Genomic DNA, 19,246 nt, shown 5'->3' with positions numbered 1-19,246 from the left:
TAACACACTCGATTCAGCTCTTCAGCTCATTCATAGAGACTTTAAGACCTGAGGTGGGGCAGAAAAGAGATGTGTGTCAGATCTGTTCAGCAGCCAAAACAAACTAATAACCAGCTGCATGTCTCTCATCAAAGAAAACCATAACTTTTATAACTTTAAGAACTCATCCATTTAATTTAGTGTTTGATAACTTTTGGTATATTTATGTTATAAACGGCACAGGTAGCTAAACATGACATTGATTATAATGGGTTTATGCAAAAGGGGTTTTGTATGCGATTTTTAAATAATTTACAACACTAGTTAAAAGATAAAATGTCTAAGTTATCTCAAACTCTAACATTATCCAAAGAATGTCTAAGCCCATGTATGTTATCAAAATCGATGGAATCTTATTTTTAGTAAATATTTTCTTAGTTTATGTTCCTGGGGGCTGTTTCATAAAACAAGATTACCAAATAAGCCAGGTTTATTTCAGGTAGTCGGATTTATTTTGAACCAAATCAAATCACAGTAAGTCAGACTAACTGAAATAAACCTGGCTTATTTGGTAAACTTGTTTTATGAAACAGCCCCCAGGTCTTATAGTGATTTCTATTTATTTTTTGTCATCCGTGCACATTACAAATTTTAAAAAAAGTTCTTTGTTTATAACTTTAATTAAAATGTCAATGTAATGCTCTGCTCTGAAACTACTAACAGGTGGCTGGTTAATGTTAACCAACAGCCTAATAAATATTGATCTTTCAGGATCAAATCAATTCCTGATGGATAAATCGAGACCTGGCCTAAACATATCCCGTTTACTTGCAAATGGGTTGCAATATTTCAGATTTATGATTTTTAATTTAGATTTTGCTCTGATATGAAAAGCACAAGTGCAAAAACATTTCTGTGAAGATGAGAAAATATGAAATACACAAGACTTCAAAATCAATGTAATATTATACTGTATTTGATAAACTGCTAAAAGTACGAGCTATTTGAGGACTCTTCTCATTCAGAACTTTCCTATTTCTTTTCAAACCGAATATGAAATCAGGCTCAACAGAAGTATTGATCTGTCCCCTAAACCCAGACACGCAAGGCTGACATGATTGTCTAAATTGCCGCCGTATGACATCTCAAGAGTGTCATTTTACAGAGAAAACCACAAGCTCTGAATATCACTGACATCTTATTTCCCATAATGTTCATTTCATATGGCTTTCAAAGTTCACATCAAAACACATCGTTCCAGTTCATCTCATATAATACATGGCCATCATTTATTATATGAATAACTGATATTCTCGGGCATCAGAGGGGAACATGATGTGCTCTAAAAAACAGATTAATGGTATAAAAGTGTTAATTTATCAGTTTACTGTAAAAGGATCATTAGAGCCCTCGTAACCTTTGACCAGTAAATCAGCTGTGAAACCGCATTAGAACAATAATGCATTAAAGGAACAGTTCACCTGAAAATGAACATTTCCTGTCTATTCAAGATTAGGATGAGTTTGTTTCTTCATCAGGTTTGTAGAAATGTGTCTCTGCATCAGTGTCTCAGCAATGGATGCTCTGCAGTGAATGGGTGCCGTCAGAATGAGAGTCCAAACAGCTGATAAAAACATCACAATAATCCACACCACTCCAGTCCATCAGTTAACATCTGGAGAAGACTAAAGCTGTAAAGTTTAGAGCTGTTTTGTCTTGTAAACGCTGCTTGATCTGTGCAGATTTCTCTCCTGATTCAGACCAGAACACTTTATCACTGGAGGAAGTGTTATTATGTATTATAGACTCATATTTTAGTTAAAACGTCTTAATGATGGATTTGTCTCAGCTTTTGTCTTCTCCAGATGTTAACTGATGGACTGGAGTGGTGTGGATTGTGATGTTTTTATCAGCTGTTTGGACTCTCATTCTGACGGCACCCATTCACTGCAGAGCATCTATTGCTGAGACACTGATGCAGAGACACATTTATACAAACCTGATGAAGAAACAAACTCATCTGATCTGAGGCCAATGTGTTTTTCTGTAAAAGCTGCAGAACATTTTTATTCACAGGCTGCGAAAAAGAGAAACTGAAAGATGTAAATTAGACCAAACATGCATATAGTGCTAGAACAAATACATGGCTAAAAGAAAAGAAAAAGCATTCAGAACAAAGCCGGTTGTTATTGCTCGTGCGTGTATGAGTTTAGACTAACCGCTAATAATACGTCTTGCTATGATTAAGTTAGCAGTATGCAGAGTATGTAAACTTGCAAAGAAATCGAGCCAATTAGCTGCTAGTGAGAAGCTCGAAAGGAAACGCATGTCTTCTGCACATGCAACACCCGCTAATACGACTGAGTCCAAACCCCTTTAACCCAAACACTGCAATTCAAGAAACGAAATGCTACATGATTTCCATCGTACTTCCAGACCACAGCGCATAGCGGCTTTTAAACGTTTGACCTGAGAGACTCAGGTTTGCATTAAGAGATGATCAAAAAGTAAAAACATAAAATAAAAATGAAATTAGACCAGTCTGACTGAAAATGACATTGTTTAGACATAATGAGACTCTACTGGCTAGTGAAGCAACAGCATGAAGCAAATGTCTGGGAACAAATCCATTTAAACAGATCTTGAATCCCAGCATGCACCTCTGCAGAGCTGGCAACCGCACATTATCTTCATGCAAAACACTTTTGCATATAGATATATAACACTGGGTCCTGTGCACTTCAAGGTCTGAATGTTACAAGAACAAAAGCAACGCAGGCAAAAACAAAAGAAGTAAATGGAGCCGTATAGATCTCTGAACCCCATTGGTCTCTCTGCTTCATTCGCACAGTTCGGCGGTACTGGGTTTGTCGGAGGCTGATCTCAGTCCAGCGGCGTGGGGTCGGCGATGGGCATGGTGTGCAGAACCTCGTCCAGCAGCTGCAGCGCGCGGTGCAGGTGGATCTCGATCCAGCAAGGCGTCTCTTTGATGCTCTGTCGTGGGTAATCGGGACCCCAGCCCTTGACGAAACTCATGCGCAGAATGCAGAGCCGGCGGAGGTCGTCCACACCGATACCAGCAGCCGCAGACAAACCTACACGACCGATTAATAATTCAGTAAATCTATGATAACATAATGCACTTTACACCAAAACAGATTCAGAACTATAGAAGCTTGTTTCTGCCATGCAATAAAAAAAACTTTAAATAAGCAATTGCAGCTTTTTAATTGCACAATTCTTCATTTTTTTTCTTGCAATTCTGAGTTTGTCTCACAATTCTGAGATTTCTAAGAAAAAGTCAAAATTGCAGGATGTAAAGTTTTAGGAAAAATGTCAGAATTGAGTAAATTCAGTGAAGCACAAACGAGACTTGTGAGAGAAAAGTTGCAACTAACTTTTTTTTATATTTTATATAGGCCCTTGTCTATCATGGCCTCCTAATAATCCCCATACACTTGATTGGCTGTATGACTCTCTCTCCTCTCCACCTGTATCTGGTGTGTGGTGAGCGCACTGGCGCCGTTGTACTGTGGCTGCCGTCACATCATCCAAGTGGATGCTGCACACTGGTGGTGGTTGAGGAGAGACCCCCCCACATGATTGTAAAGCGCTTCGGGTGTACAGCAATACACAATCCTTCTATTTTTATATATAAATGCATTATTCATTCAACTTTGTTTTGAAACAACACCAATGTCTATGCTATTAAATGTCTATGCTATTAAATGTCTATGCTATTCAACTCTGTGATTTAAGCAACTATACAGTTCAAATAACACGTTTTTGTTCAATTCATATGAGTGGCCTTTCTCAATGTCAAAAGGCAACATGTTTGTAGATATGAACAGCAAACTTAAAGTGCAGTTCTGGAGTGTAAGCAGTGGGAGCACTTACTGATAGCAGGAGCGATTCCTCCCACGGATCCGGGGCCGGGGATGTTTCCGGCCACCGCTGCTGCTTGAGCGGCCGCAGCTGCTTGTGCCGTCGCCGCCTGCTGCTGCATCTGTCTGTGGCACTGACGCAGATCAAACACCTGCAGGACACAAGCAGCAGCTCAGGCTTCAACTGAGCAATGCCAAGTTTGTTTGTGATGGTCCTACTATCAGGCTGCATGTGTTTTATTCAGAATTAATAGGTGTTTTAGCCTCGTGTAGTGTTCTGATTATATTTTGTTATCAAGTTATTTTACAAGTGACCCTTACAGTGATTAGTTTCTTCCAATTAGTTAGTATATACACAACTTGTTTTGGTTGTCTAACCTTTTTAGTTTGCCCAACAAACTGATACACAAGTTAAAGTTTATAGTTTATAGAACTTAAGTTTGATGAAGGCACAGACCATTTTTAACTGATAATCTGATAACCAGGGTTAGTATTGTTAACTAAATCTGAAACAAAACCCATAAAAAATTAGTTGAAATAAAATAAACTAAAATAAGATATTTAAAAAACATTTAATTTTGTTTAACTTGATGTACTAAAGACACTAAAATGATCATTATTAAAACCTCTATACATATGTTTACAAATATAAAGAATAAAAAAAAAAGAATAAAAATGTCAAAAACATACAAAATTACTAGAGCTTAAGACGTAATAATAATAATAATTATATATACACACACATACACACACACACATGCATATTATTTATTTCTATCTTTTGCTGGAGTGTGTCAGTAGGAAATATCAGTTTACATTTCCAAACATTCATTTGGCCATTAATTGTAATAATCCAGTCAGATTTTAGTGCTCCACACAGAGATCTGATCATCATCAGTCTGTCTGGAGTGACATGAAGAAACAGAACAAACTGAGACAGAATAAAGCCAGAAGAACTGTCTCTCCAAGACACTTCAAGAAACCTCCTGCGGGTTTGCCTTAAGTTGTGAGTTTTCTCTACTTCTGATATTTTATGGTAGAGAAAATGCTTCTAGATATCTCAAATATTTCTTAATTTAACTTCTCAAAATCCTAAATCTGTCTGTCAAGGCTGGCATCAGACGTCCTTCTTGTTCTAACCTTGATGTATGCGCTGGGGTAAATCTTGTGCACAGCGTCTCCAGGAGCGCGGCCGGCTTCCCGATCTAAGTAGTAGCTCTGGACGAAGACGGCGTGATCGCTCAGACAGCGAACCCAAACATCGCCTTCGCCTTTACATTCCAGCTGGACACCCTTCCCGATGTGCAGTCTGAGAACAGGCATGCAAACACATCAGATCAAGCCCAATATAGGGGTGTACGTATATTGCAGAGTATTTTTCAAAAACCATTCAAAACACCCCTACAAAGTGCACACTTACATTACACGAGTGTGCATTTAGAGTGTGTTCCTTCACTGCATGATTCAGTCTATTAAAATACATTTAGAATAATCACAAAAATCAACATATGGAGGCAGAAAATGTACAGGTACATCTCAAAATATGTAAATATCGTGCATTTTTTGTAACTTATTTCAAAAAGTGAAACTTTCATATATATTTTAGATTCATTACATGTAAAGGCATTTCAAAAGTTTTTGTTTTAATTTCGATGATTAGAGCTTACAGCTCATGAAAGTCAAAAATCCAGTATCTCAAAATATTAGAATATTTCCTAAGATCAATCAAAAAAAGGATTTGCAAAGCAGAAAAGTTGAAGTTCTTTAAAGTATGTTCATTTATGCACTCAATACTTGGTCGGGGCTCCTTTAGCACAAACTCCAGCATCAGTGAGGAATGGCATGGAAGCGATCAGCCTGTGGCTCTGTTGAGGCACTATTGAGACTTCAGCTCATCTGCATTGTTGGATCCACTGTTTCTCATCTTTCTCTTGAAAATATCCCATAGATTTCATATTTGGTTCAGGTCAGGCATGTTGGATGGCCAATCAAGCACAGTAATATGGTCAGCACACCACTTGGAAGTGGTTTTGTCACTGTGGGCAGCACCTGCTGGAAAAGGAAATCAGCATTTCCATAAAACATGTCAGCAGATGGAAGCATAAAGTGCTCCAAAATCTCCTGGTAGACGGCTGCATTGACTGTGGACTTGATAAAATGGACCAACACCAGCAGACGTCACAGCACCCCAAATCATCTCTGACTTCAGAAACTTCACACTGGACTTCAAGCAGCTTTGATTCTGTGCCTCTCCAGTCTTCCTCCAGACCTTGATTTCCAAATGAAACGCTTCTGATGTTGTCTCTGGTTCAGAAGTGGCTTGGTAGCCCTTTTCCTGAAGACGTCTGAGCGTGGAGACTCTTGATGCACTGACTCCAGCTTCAGTCCACTCCTTGTGAAGCTCTCCCAAGTGTTTGAATCAGCTTTGCTTGACAGTATTCTCAAGCTTGCGGTCATCCCTGTTGCTTGTGCACCTTTTCCTACCCAAACTCTTCCTTCCAGTCAACTTTGCATTTAATATGCTTTGATAGAGCACTCTGTAAACAGCCACCCCTTTCAGTAATGACCCTCTGGGACTTACCCTCTTTGTGGAGGGCGTCAATGTTCATCTTCTGGATCATTGCCAAGTCAGCAGTCGTCCCCATTATTGTGGTTTCAAAGAACAAGAGATACCCAGAATTTATACTGTAGAGATGGTCATTTAATGAAACTCAAATATAAATATTATAATATTTTGATACACTGGATTTTTGACTCATGAGCTGTAAGCTCTAATCATCAAAATTAAAACAAAAAAAACTTTTGAAATGTCTTACTTGTTATGACTGTAAAATATATATGAAAGTTTCACTTTTTGAAACAAGTTACAAAATTTTCATTTTTTTTTAGATGTACCTGTATATAAATCCGTCGCTTGAATATTCAATTTCGACACACACGGATTTATATATTTATATAATTTCATATGGTTAATCAATATCACACAAAGAGTGCCATTTCTTCTCCAAAAGTTAACATGATTACAAATGTAATATTGATTTTTTTTCACCCCAATAGTTAAAAAAAAACAAGAAATTAATATTTTAGACACCATATTGCCTGTTTTTGCTCTATTTCGATGACAAAAATAATTCCAAACACAGTCACGGCACTGTTTTGCGTCTCTGAGCAACATGACTGTGTTTTGTTCCTGAATGAATCAACTGTTTAAATGATTCGGTTCAATGACTCACTTATTAACCGTGACTTGCTGGCAGTTTTAATTTCACATTCAAAGTTTTTTTTTTATATATAATTTCAAATAACAGGATTCAATGTTTTATGTTTAATATATCAAGACATTATTTCTGCATGTGTAACTGCAGGTTAAATGCATTCATGTCCTCCATTAATCAGTGTGTAAATGCATCTAAATGCCACTTCAGACGCAGCTTCTGCGTTTCCTCTGCATCGCAAAGATGAATTTTGTTGATACTGATTTAATTTGCTTGGTAACAGCCCAAATGTGTTATTACTCTGATTGACTGATTAAATGTAAAAATTTGACACAAAAGAAAAATATCTTTATAAAGGTAAAAATGCCCATCAAAGGTAAAAATCTATTTAAACTTATTGAAAAAGATTTCTATCACTGCTGTGAACTGACCGTCACACAGAACATGAAGAACATCAAAAACTTTACCAGTCAGCTGTCCATGGTAGTCTTTACCAGCACAATAACACACTCAGCAAAATATTGTCTAATTATTGTTACCGATGAAATCCTAAACAATATCAGGATATAATTTTTTTGTCTATCGCACACCCCTAGACCAAAAATCATCATTTAATCGTGATCACTGTGGCAGCTGTACCTCGCCCTCTCGATGGCCTCCGTTCTGTGGACGTTGCTGAGCTGGCCGAGGCAGAAGCGATCTCCTCCGGACGGATCCACATACCCGTCGACGGTCACGATGGGACAGGAGGAGGGAACTTTAAAAGTCTCGCCCACTTGAACGTCCATCTCGAAATAAGCGATGGAGCACCAGTAATCTGGAGCTGCAGGAGATCAGGAGATCATTAGACATCCGAATACGACCGAAATGAGCTCTTAACAGAATTAAACTCTTACCAGGGTGGTTGGATATCGGTGGCTGAAATCCAATTTCATTGTGAACGGGCCCTGAAGAGAAAATAACATAGATTGAGTCCATGGAGATGCACTGCAAATAGTAGTTCCTAGGCTTGATCATGTTTATGTTTTTTTTTGTTTTTTATGCATTATTTTTCACATAATTTACCTTTATTCTACACCGCTGTCCCTTCTCTTACTAGTTTTATGAAGCCCCTCCCTCAGAAATATGCAATGGGCTCTGATTGGTCAGCTGGCCCAGTGTGTTGTGATTGGCTAAACTGCGCGTCTGAAAGTCCCGCCCCTCAGCTCAGTGGCATGTGCTCCGGTTGTATTGTAAACAATGGTGTTCTAATATACAGTTTTATCCTGATTAAAGCTGTAATACAGCAGAATTTATAATTGCGTTGTAGCATTTTTGTAAAGTAATATTTAATTTGTAACAGTAAGAAGTGTTTGCCAGCAAGTATTGCTCGTTACCACAACAACCGCATACAACACATCTCATAGCTATGTGAAAAATATCTGTCCGTCTATACAAAGTGTATAATTGAACAGTTCACTGATGGAGCTGACGAGCTGATGATCTGAACAAGAGAGAGAGAGATGCAGAGCAGGGGAGGCGAGCAGCAGGATTAAGAACCGCTGCTTTGGAACATAGATTTTTAATCTTGTGAATCCATTAGAATCGTTAGAAGACAGAACCAAGATTTATATAGGATTAGATTTATTGTGCACCCCTAGTTTTGACGGCATGTCAACAACTCTTCCTCTTCTCTAAAGCAGCCCAGCCCTGCCCCACCCTTTTTGTTGCATGTTCCCAGGGGCGGGGTTTATGTAAATTTCTGGGTTTGTGATGTCACAAACCCGGGTAGCAACTCGTTGTAGTCCCTACCAGCCGTATTTGTAGGCATTAAACTGCCATAATTTTATATGACAATATCTCAGCTTGCATTGAACGTTCAGCGTCGTAGCTTTGCAGATATCATTTATGCTCAAACAGCAACATTACACACTAGCCAAAGTCAAAAAATGAAATCACAATCAACCACCCCTTTAAGATCTGCACAAATAAAATGTGTGTATTGGTTTGGTCATACAGTATTCAATCTCAAAATAATGAATGCACCTCAGATTGTTTTAATAAAACAGGCTGTGGCACACATTCAACTACAGTTTAAAATAGTTAAACTAAACTGAAGTTTAAAATATAATATATAAAATATTTTATACAATATATACTTTTTTGTATTGTTGATAATTACAAGTGTGTTATATATATATATTAAGTCGTTATTTCGACATAACTCGTTATTTTAAGATATTAAGTTGTTATTTTGACACCTCGTTATTTCAAGATATTAAGTCGTTATTTCGAGATATTAGGTCGTTTTTACTGCTTCACAGTAGGTCAACATTACTACAATGCGTTCTTTCACTATTCCCTGTCTTATTCTGCCCTCTAGTGGCTCATATAGAAATGACTACATAACATAATGAGACTTATATCGAAATAACGAGTTATGTCATAATAACGAGATAAATCTCTCTCCCACATAAGTTCTCTTTTTTCCCCCCACCTTGCGGTTCAGGGCTTCTGTAAAATTCAATAAAATAAAAACAAAAATAAATAAATATTTAAATTGGTTTGTGTAGTAATATGTAAATACATACAAATTAGAGGTTGGTCAATATTGGATTTTGCTGGTACAATAATAACACATTTAAAGTCAATAAACAGATTAAATTCATAAAAACACCTTTTTTTTTTTACTTTCTCTATACATACATATATATATATATGCCCTATGAGCTGTTTAGTTTTTTCAGAAATTCTGTGCTTTGTATTTTCATTTTCACAAATTGTAATTAATCCTATTACAGTAACTGTGCCTAACGGCACGCTTCAGATGTGACTGCACAGCCTCTTGCACCTTCTTCATTCTAATATCCAGAAGGCCGGTTGTAAAGCTCTAGACTGGAGCTCAGTGTATTCCTATGATATGTTCTGGCTGAGGTGAGACACTCACAGTAGTGTGCTGGATGGGCCATGGGTGGATGATGCTGAAGATGGCCGTTCTGATGGTGAGGCACAGTGGGGGTGAAGTTACTGTTCCTCGCCCAGGTGGTGGCGGCATCTGTGGACAGAAGAACAGAGAGCGCACGTCTAACACCGGACATGTTGTCACCAATCAGATTTACTCATGCTCTGAATACTGAATGCAGGAGATGCTGAAAAGCTTTCGGACTCTAGGAGGAGCTGCTGGGTGGAGGTTCACTGATGGCTTACTGTGATGGTACGTGGAGGGCTGGCCGGGGGGAAAGCCATTCTGCTGTGAGCCCTGCCCCGTCCCAGAGGCAATCTGCAGCAGACCATCGCTGCTATGGCTTCCTGAGAGAACGCTATTGGGCTGAGCTGGGGAGAGAAGGCGGCATGCACACATCAACACACACAAACCAGGAAACACCAGGACTGGGCGGCGTGACCGCAAGTGTGCATGAGCCATTTGATATCGTGGCATCAATACCAATCAGAATATGTGTGATGCAGTCTAGGAAAACCAAACACATGGTGAAAAGTCACACTCTTAAAAGTCACTTTACTGTGGTAAGAGACTTATTTTAGTCACTGTACATGTTGTAAAAGATACAAAATTACCCCAAGGAAGACTATTTTTCTGCACTAAAGTGAATTTTGCCATGATATTTTCAGAGATGATAGACAAGATGTTATAGAATAATAATTTAATGAAAACCCAATTTTAACAAAAAAAATTAAATAAACTGACATTCAACCTATTTTTTGAATTTCTTGAAAACGTCCCACAGGTTTTCCTAGATCGTATCACATATAGTGATGCATCAAAATTCTGCCAACAAACTATTTTGGAGAACTGACATCAGTGAGGTTTAATTGCATGCACATGACGTGGAGCTACAACAGGTTATCATGTCAGCTGTGTGAATGCTTAGGACTGGATTAGCAATACATTTGTCATTCTGATGAATCAAGATCTTTTAGCCTGTGCTGGTTTCTGCTGATGCGTGAAAACATCATTCAGCATTAATAGTTGCATACCTACCATCAAATAATCACATGATTTGTGCTTTTAATTTTTTTACTTATATGAAACAGACTCAGCTTTCTGTCAATTTTAATAAAGAACAAACAATAAATGTGGTTTTGTTTAATGTGGCGTGACAATCTGTCAAACCAAAATTAATTAAATTAATTTAAATTTCAAATTTAAAACAAATTAAACACTTAAGTTGATATAAAAATGTACAATTTAGATTTTATATAAAACTAAATTTGAGTGTTAAATTAAATGTTTATTTAAAATAAATTTGACTAACTGATTATCACATAAATTCTGTATTTACTTTTTTTCTAAATGAAAATATTTTGTTTTATTTCCATTTTGGTGTTTTGGTAAAGATTTTATACTATTATATAAAACTTATTAGATTTTAATTAAACTTAACCTGATGTGTTTGAATAAATCTGTCATGAACTAGATTTTATTACAGCCACTGTTAATTGTTTCAATAAATTTACTTGTTAAACTTTTTTTTTTTAAATATTGTTTAATTTGAATAAATCGGATTCATTTATTATTGTTAAACGTTTTTAGCTTCAGTTTTTGGCTAAATTAAAACTTAATAATAAATAAAATGGTACATTACTAATAGTAGTTTTTGCAATTCCCAGGGAATGCAAATGTGTGTATGTTTACATATGCATGTGCACAACATGGCCCACTCTGTATTTTTGCATTCGTTTGTGTTTCTCTGTCATTCTCATGTGTAAATAATGTAACAGTATAAACGCTATAGCAGACTGTCTACGGTCACTGCGCCCAGCCCTATTCAACACCAATGAAGAACAGGACACCTCCACAAACGAGAAAGCTTTTCAGCATGGCCTATGCGTTTAAGGATATGAGCGAGTGACTGTGACGTGTCGTACTTGTGGATCCCACTGCGATGCTGGAGAATGCGGAGCTGGAGGCCGAGCTGCTGCCCTCTGCTGGCGGGAGCATGGCGGGCGTGTTGAAGGGCTCCGGGGCCACCGGTCGAGAGGGAGGGTGTTGAATCGTCTGCATGTGTCCCTCAGTGCTGGGCAGAGACTGCTGCCCTTCATAATCATACTCATCCTTCACCATCAGACCCGACGGACCTGAAAACCATCATACAGAGACACACATCACGCCATCATGAAACTGCATCTGAAAAACAGTTTATTCTATAATGTGTCATGTTTGATTGGATGCTAAAAAGGTTGCAGATGGTCATTTCAGAGGTGAAGCAATTTATTACACTTTAACTACACTTTTTTTTGACTCTAGGAGAATTCACAACAGTATTAATTTCATAAGTTTTCATCAACAACATTTTTCACAGACAAAAACAAGACAAAACAAATTAAATAAAAAAACGTTTTGAATGACAATTTGAGACAAAAATCTATTGACCTTTATGTCAATATACATAATATACCTTTATGAACATATAAAAACAAGACTTAAGTTCTCTTTCAGATCTTATTGCACTTGAATGGACAAATACAGACAAAATTATGTCGAAATGTCCGTTTTGGTGAGTATTGACATCAACAGTCGGTTACGTGTTAAATCAACAAACTTTTGGGTATATTGTATATTAGAATATCGGATGTGTCAATAAATTGGATCCATGCATAAAATAAGTAAATATATATATATATATATATATATATACACACACACAGTATATATAGGGTCTTAAAGTGCCAGCAGCCTAATAAACCTGCTATATATATATATATTTGTGTGTGTTTATGTATTTGAATGTAAATTAAAAATGGTTTTAAATACATAATAGATATGTATTATAAATACAACATAACATGCTTTATAACAATTTATAATATTGGGTCTTAAAGTGACAGCAGACTAATAGATTTGCTACAGCCCTTAAAAGAACAGTTCACCCAAAAATACAAATTCTGTCATCATTTTCTCTCCCTCATGCTGCTCCAAACCTGTATGAATGACTTTATAGATATTCATACATACAGTTGTTTGTCCCCATTGACTCCCATATTATGGAAAAAAACACTATGGAAGTCAATAGTGACTTATCACCTGTTTGGTTACCATTATTCTTCAAAATAATTTATTTTATGTTCCACATAGAAACTCATACAGGTTTGGATCAACATGAGGGACAGTAAATTTTCATTTCTGGGTGAATTATACCTTTTAATTTGGATTAATCTCTTCAACAAGCACAAAAACACTCAGAAACCAAGTCTTTTTTTCATAGAGTATCACTCACCAGAGCCTGACAGTGTAAGTCCAGATAAATCTAAAAGAAAGCACAGGATAGTTGAATTAAATAGAGGCCATAATGAATGAGCTATACGCTATTAAAACAAACAAGAAACGAACCTATTCCTGGAGACACGACTCTCTCGTAATGGTAAGGGTTCACACAAACGCTATCACACTTCAGGTCAAAGGCAAACTGGCAGTACTTGACTTGTTTCAACTCATTCTTATGAAGGTCCGGCCATCGCCATAACCGTGCATAAATGACATGTGGGAATCCTTTACGACCAGCCACCTAAAGGCAGAAGAGCATTACAGGAACACCCCTTTAGAATCACATACCACTCGATATATTCTGAGATTTTATTGATAACGATAATTGGACAATATTTGGCTGGTATCTTAAGGACTACCGTGGACATCTAACTCCTAAAGTTTTTGATGTTCTTCATGTTCTGTCTGACGGTCAGTTCACAGCAGTGATAGAAATTAATCTTTTCCAAATAAGTGTAAGTCGATTTTTACCTTTTATGGGCACTTACCATTATAAAGCCATTTTTCATAAAAGTGTGCAACATCTTTTGAGTCAAATTTTTATATTTAATCAGTCAATCAGAGTAATAAGACATTTGGGCTGTTACCAATCAATAGCAATGAAATTCATCTTTGCGATGCAGAGGAAACGCAGAAGCTGCGTCTGAAGTGGCATTTAGATGCCTTTACACACTGATTAATGCAGGACATGAATGCATTTAACCTGCAGTTACACATGCAGAAATAATGTCTTGATATATTAAACATAAAACACTGAATATTTGAAATTAATTAAATTTTAAATTTCACAAGCAATATGGTGTCTTCTCGTTTATTGAACTGTTGTATAAAATCAATATCACATTTGTAATCATGCTGATGTTAGGATAAAAAAAGCACTCTTCATGTGATATTGACTAATTATATGAAATATAAATTTTCTGCCTCCATTTCTTGATTTTTGTGATTTTTCTAAATGTATTTTAATACTGAATCATGCAGTGAAAGAACGCACACTAAATTTGCACGCATACTAGTCTAACCTACTAGACTTCATCACGTAATGTATGTGTGTGTGTTTTGTTTGGTTTTTGCGATATACTCAATGTCAAATCGCACATCATTAAAACAATTACAATATGTATCGCACACACCCCTACATAACACACACACACAGAGATACAAGCTGAAGAGTGTGGACGCAGTCCTGTCGCACCTGCAGACGGCCGTCTAGTGTTCTCTGTATGGTCACACATTTGCTGGGATGAGCGCCGTTGGTGGTGATGGCGGTGATGAGCGAATCCAGCTCGTCTTTCTTCTCCTTCAGTTTCTTCACCAGACTCTCAATGGCCCGTTTGGCGAACGTCTCGCTCTCGCCGCCCTGCCTGTGACACATCAGACTGTGCACGATGCTCAGACAGGCATCATTACTGGTGGGCGTGTTTGTGATGGACATCCTGCGCTGGTTATCAGCCTCAGAGAGGCTCCCGTGTGCCGTTTCAAACTCGTTTCAGCAAGACACTGGCGCCAGTGAAAGGTCCATCCAAACGTCCCCTGCGGAAGAATTGAGATCGATAATGTTAACGATCGATTGAGGGGTTTCCCTAAAACATATTGCATGTTTTTATAGAAAAAACTAAATAGTTGAAATGAGTTGATATATTATGGAAACCTGTTTCGGCCCCCACGGGATAACAAATAAAAAAGGTAATTGCAACTTTATCGCTCACAATTCTGCCTTTTTTCCTCGCAACAGAGTTTGCATCCTGAAATTCTGATTACTTTTCTCAGCACTGTCAGAAAAACTCACAATTGAGAATTACAAGTTCAGTTCTGAGGGAAATTATGGCAGTTTATATCATACAATTCTCACTTTATAACTTGCAATTGTTTATATTACACAATTGTGAGAAAAAGTCCCAATAGTATATATTACATGCAGTATATGAGAAATAAATAAATATATATATACATACATACATACAAATACAGTATATGGAAAAACATGTATGGGAAAAAAATATACATAAACATTTTAAAATATATATTTTTAATAAAAAAATACTGTTTAAAACATACAATTATAATACGTTAAAAATGTACACATTATTTATATAAAAAGCATTATATAATCTAAAAATGCGAATGTTTAGAGCTGAAAGTGAATCTGATCAATAACACAAACATGCTGTTTACTGAGATTTAATTGGATAAAGTGTCTCACACCACAATAATCCTCCACACACTTGATTTCAGACAAGCTGCGGAGACTGATGAAGCTGTAGAAGTTCTGTGAACTCATGAATGTGATGACAGTGATGTATAAATGAGCTGAAGAGAATGTAAACAACGTGAGACCTGCGTGTTAGCATAACATGCTAATGCTAGCACACAAGCGGCTATTGCTTCAGACTTAAACTTATCATATAGACAATTAAAACACATTTAAATGTGGAAATTTGTATTGAAATGACATACCTGTTATGTATCCTGTGAATAAATCTGTCTTTATCGGTCCAGTTTTGAAGTGAATCTTGTTAGCGGCTAACACACTTTAGCCGGACTAACGCTTTCTGCTGATATCTACAACGATTTAAAGCGACGACAGATCTCAAGACATCTTCCTTTGAGCGAGAACTCTGTTAGACGTGTTTTGGCACAATATATTGTTAACAGGATGGCAAAAACAGTCACTGCGCTCAACAAAAACAAACAATGTAGCCGCGCCGGTCTCGACGCACCACCTCACACCCTGCTGCGCAATATGGCGAACTGCGCATGCGCACCGCAGCGAGCTGTGTATACACCTCTGAGCATCAGGGGCACATATACTGTCATGAATACTGTGAACTTATACAGCCCTTAGCCATCTTCAACAATCGACTAAAAACACATCTCTAACATCTTTATTTGAACTCTAGCACTCTCTATTCTAATTCTATTCTTGAAAAAAATTGCCCCTTTTAGACTTGCACTCTATTCATTTACAAACTGCTTGTTTTCTTTAAAAAAAACTAACACTAACACTATAGCTTCTCTATTCTTTTGGTATTCTATCTGTTTTCTGTTCATTATATAATTAAAAATAAAAACCTTGCTAGTGTGCTGTTAATTGATTGCTCTTTTGTCCTCATTTGGATAAAAGCGTCTGCTAAATGACTGAATGTAAATATAATATGTATAAATCTCCATATTGTTCTTCTGTTTTAAAGATGTTTTCGATTGTTCGACTACTCAAAATAGAATATAGACGAATGTAAAATTATTAATAATATAGTTATATTTATTTTTACTTATATATGTATTTAAATCAAATCTTTTTTATTTTAACCTCATTTATGAATGTATCTTTCGTTATTTATTGCTTTAATTTATGTAATTTTATTTCTTAAAATCAATATATTTTTGAATCTGTTACATATTTGCTATTATATTGCATATTTTAATTATTTTTAGAATTACAATGAAGAGGTGCAGGTATAAAGGTGCAGTTATGTGTAATGTATATTTCTGATTTCTTGTTGTCGTGTGTGTGTACTGATATATCTCAGTTCTGTAGGGTATGGCTCCGTATCTCCTCTCCTAAAGGTCTTTACACTAAAACACGTGGTGCTTCAGATATGAGTCCAGTCTAAACACATACCTGAGTAATATTATTGACTCAAGAGAGAACGTTTGCTTAAGTGAGCATCTACAGGTTTATTCACATCACACACAAACTAACTCTGCAAGGCTCGTCAATCAAGAATAAATACATTTCCTGTCACATTTAACACTTCAAGAAAACAAAAACAGACAAAAATGGAAGAACGTATTGTAATTTTGTGCCAGGATGTTATCTGTTCAGTTTATGGACATTTTCTTGAACTCTACACTCGTTCTTTACTGTTCTGAGGGTTGCCAGGTCCCAGGGAAAAAACTGCCTAAATGCCCCGTCCAATCACAGTTGACAGCTTACTTAAACTGTATTTTTATTTTAGCTATAAATGTTAGCAATACAAGTCAGAAAATCACTTTGGTTAGAATTTATTTATACCTTTATGCCAGTTGCATGCATATTTATATATATATACAGGTTTTGCCATAAAACACGTATTGTCTCTGTACTTCCCCAATTCTTCAAACATAGTGTATATTGTACACATCTTCATACAATACATGAAAAACTGATATTTTCTGATTGCAGTCAAGAGCATTATAAACAGACTACATTCTCTTCTGTCCTTGGGTTGCCAGGTATTCATTCCTAGAATCAACACACATCAGTAAAATAATGTATGTATAATGTAATAATAATGCATTCCACAAAAGGTTCTTTAGGATTATTCAAATGTTCTCCTAACTTAAAAATGGTTCTTGAAGGAACTTATCGCTGAAGGATTCTTTGAGGAACTAAAGAGGGTTCTTCTATACCATTGCTGTGAGAAAAATATATATATATTTTTAAGAGTGTATAGTAAAACGTCTTATCAAAGACACTGTCAAAGATACTTCACTCTTTAAAATTAAGGTTCTTTATTGGCACTGACGGTTCCATGAAAACCCTTAGCATTTATGTCCCTGGAGCACAAAAGCAGTCATGAGTAACACAGGTATATCTGTAGCAATAGACAACAATACATTGTATGGATCAGAATTATACATTTCTCTTTTATGCCAAAAATCATTAGGATATTAAAGCTGCAGTCAGTAACCTTTTTGGGTTAAAAATGATCTGAAATCAATATTTGAGCAAGTGCATAACCAGCCAGTGTTCAAAACTATCGCCTTACTCGATTCATAACGGTAAGCTTATAATGTTTTCTAATTTGAGTGGTACGGGTGGGTTTCCGTGGGACATTCAAGCATGCTGCCGCGTCATTACGTCACGTCTGTAAACATGAAGACGTTGTCCCGGCTAGTAGGCTATCGCATGTGAGGATCCTGCAGGTGGCGGATCATTTACAGCTTTATCTCACAGCAGCTGGAATAATTAAATGTATCATTTTGATGCCGGATTGTTATCTAGAAAGGATTATGTGTTTATGAAACACATGTGAAATTAAATTATATTCCAGTTTTAAATGTGCTTCTGATTAGAGATAGCCTTACTACACAAGATTTGTATTTTAAAGAAAACCAGTTCAAAGGGAACATAATTAGCTTTTTGGGTTAAAATAATTTTTTTATATGAAATTCGAATGGTATGACAATTAGATATTAGACTGTACAGAAATTGAAATACACTATACTCATAGTCACGCAGTGCTGATGTTAACATTAATAATTTGAGAATAAAGTATAACAATAATAATACTTTGCACGGTTTGATGTGATATGAGCTAATCGATCGTTAGATTAAATCACCGTTGGTAGCGTGATTTATGTTAATGTTTTTTTCCTCAGTTGGTCAGAACAAACGTGGCAGACTTGTGCTTGTTCAGATGGCAATATACGGTGAAAGTTCTTATTTGGGTCATATATTCCAAGACAAAGGCTAGAATCTGTGATTGCGAAGTACAGTAAATATCCACACCGGTGCAGTGACTGAAAGCTACACATTCACCTCAAAACATTAGATTCATCCGCGCTGGAGCCGTGCCGGAGCACATCCCACACAAGCGAGATAATTCCGCACCCAGCTGCAATTCCAGGTTTTCAAACAGAGATGGCGACAAAGAGGCAAAACTTACGGACTGCAGCTTTAACTAAAGATCATGTTCCATTAATATATTTTGTAAATTTCTTACTGTAAATATATCAAAACTTAATTTTTGATTAGTAATATGCATTGCTAAGAACTTCATTTGAACAACTTTAAAGGAGATTTTCTCAATATTTAGATTTTTTTGCACCCTCAGATTCTAGATTTTCAAATAGTTGTATCTCAGCCAAATATTGTCCAATCATAACAAACCATACATCAATGGAGAGATTATTTATTCAGC

The 19,246-nt window shown here is 36.6% G+C and overlaps 1 protein-coding gene across 2 annotated transcripts; it reads right to left on the bottom strand.

The window, feature by feature from the left end:
- Nucleotides 1-934: 934 nt before the first annotated feature.
- On the bottom strand, nt 935-16,101 carry smad4a (SMAD family member 4a). Of its 2 annotated transcripts, XM_079410233.1 has the most exons (12): nt 15,798-16,101; nt 14,536-14,873; nt 13,407-13,581; nt 13,294-13,323; nt 11,945-12,154; nt 10,265-10,390; nt 10,005-10,112; nt 7,975-8,025; nt 7,718-7,901; nt 5,004-5,172; nt 3,877-4,015; nt 935-3,074 (listed from the first exon to the last, which is right to left on the bottom strand). In XM_079410233.1, exons 2-12 carry the CDS (start codon nt 14,773-14,775, stop codon nt 2,863-2,865), a joined length of 1,644 nt encoding a protein of 547 aa, XP_079266359.1. In that variant the 5' UTR covers nt 14,776-14,873; nt 15,798-16,101; the 3' UTR covers nt 935-2,862. The 2 variants fall into 2 exon arrangements, with proteins under 2 accessions (XP_079266359.1, XP_079266360.1); XM_079410234.1 differs by lacking the exon at nt 10,265-10,390 and having other exon boundaries at nt 15,798-16,099.
- Nucleotides 16,102-19,246: the final 3,145 nt, after the last annotated feature.

The sequence above is a fragment of the Barbus barbus genome, assembly GCF_936440315.1.
Source record: "Barbus barbus genome assembly, chromosome: 47".
Classification (NCBI taxonomy): domain Eukaryota; kingdom Metazoa; phylum Chordata; class Actinopteri; order Cypriniformes; family Cyprinidae; genus Barbus; species Barbus barbus.
This window is presented reverse-complemented; position numbering and strand designations above follow the sequence as displayed.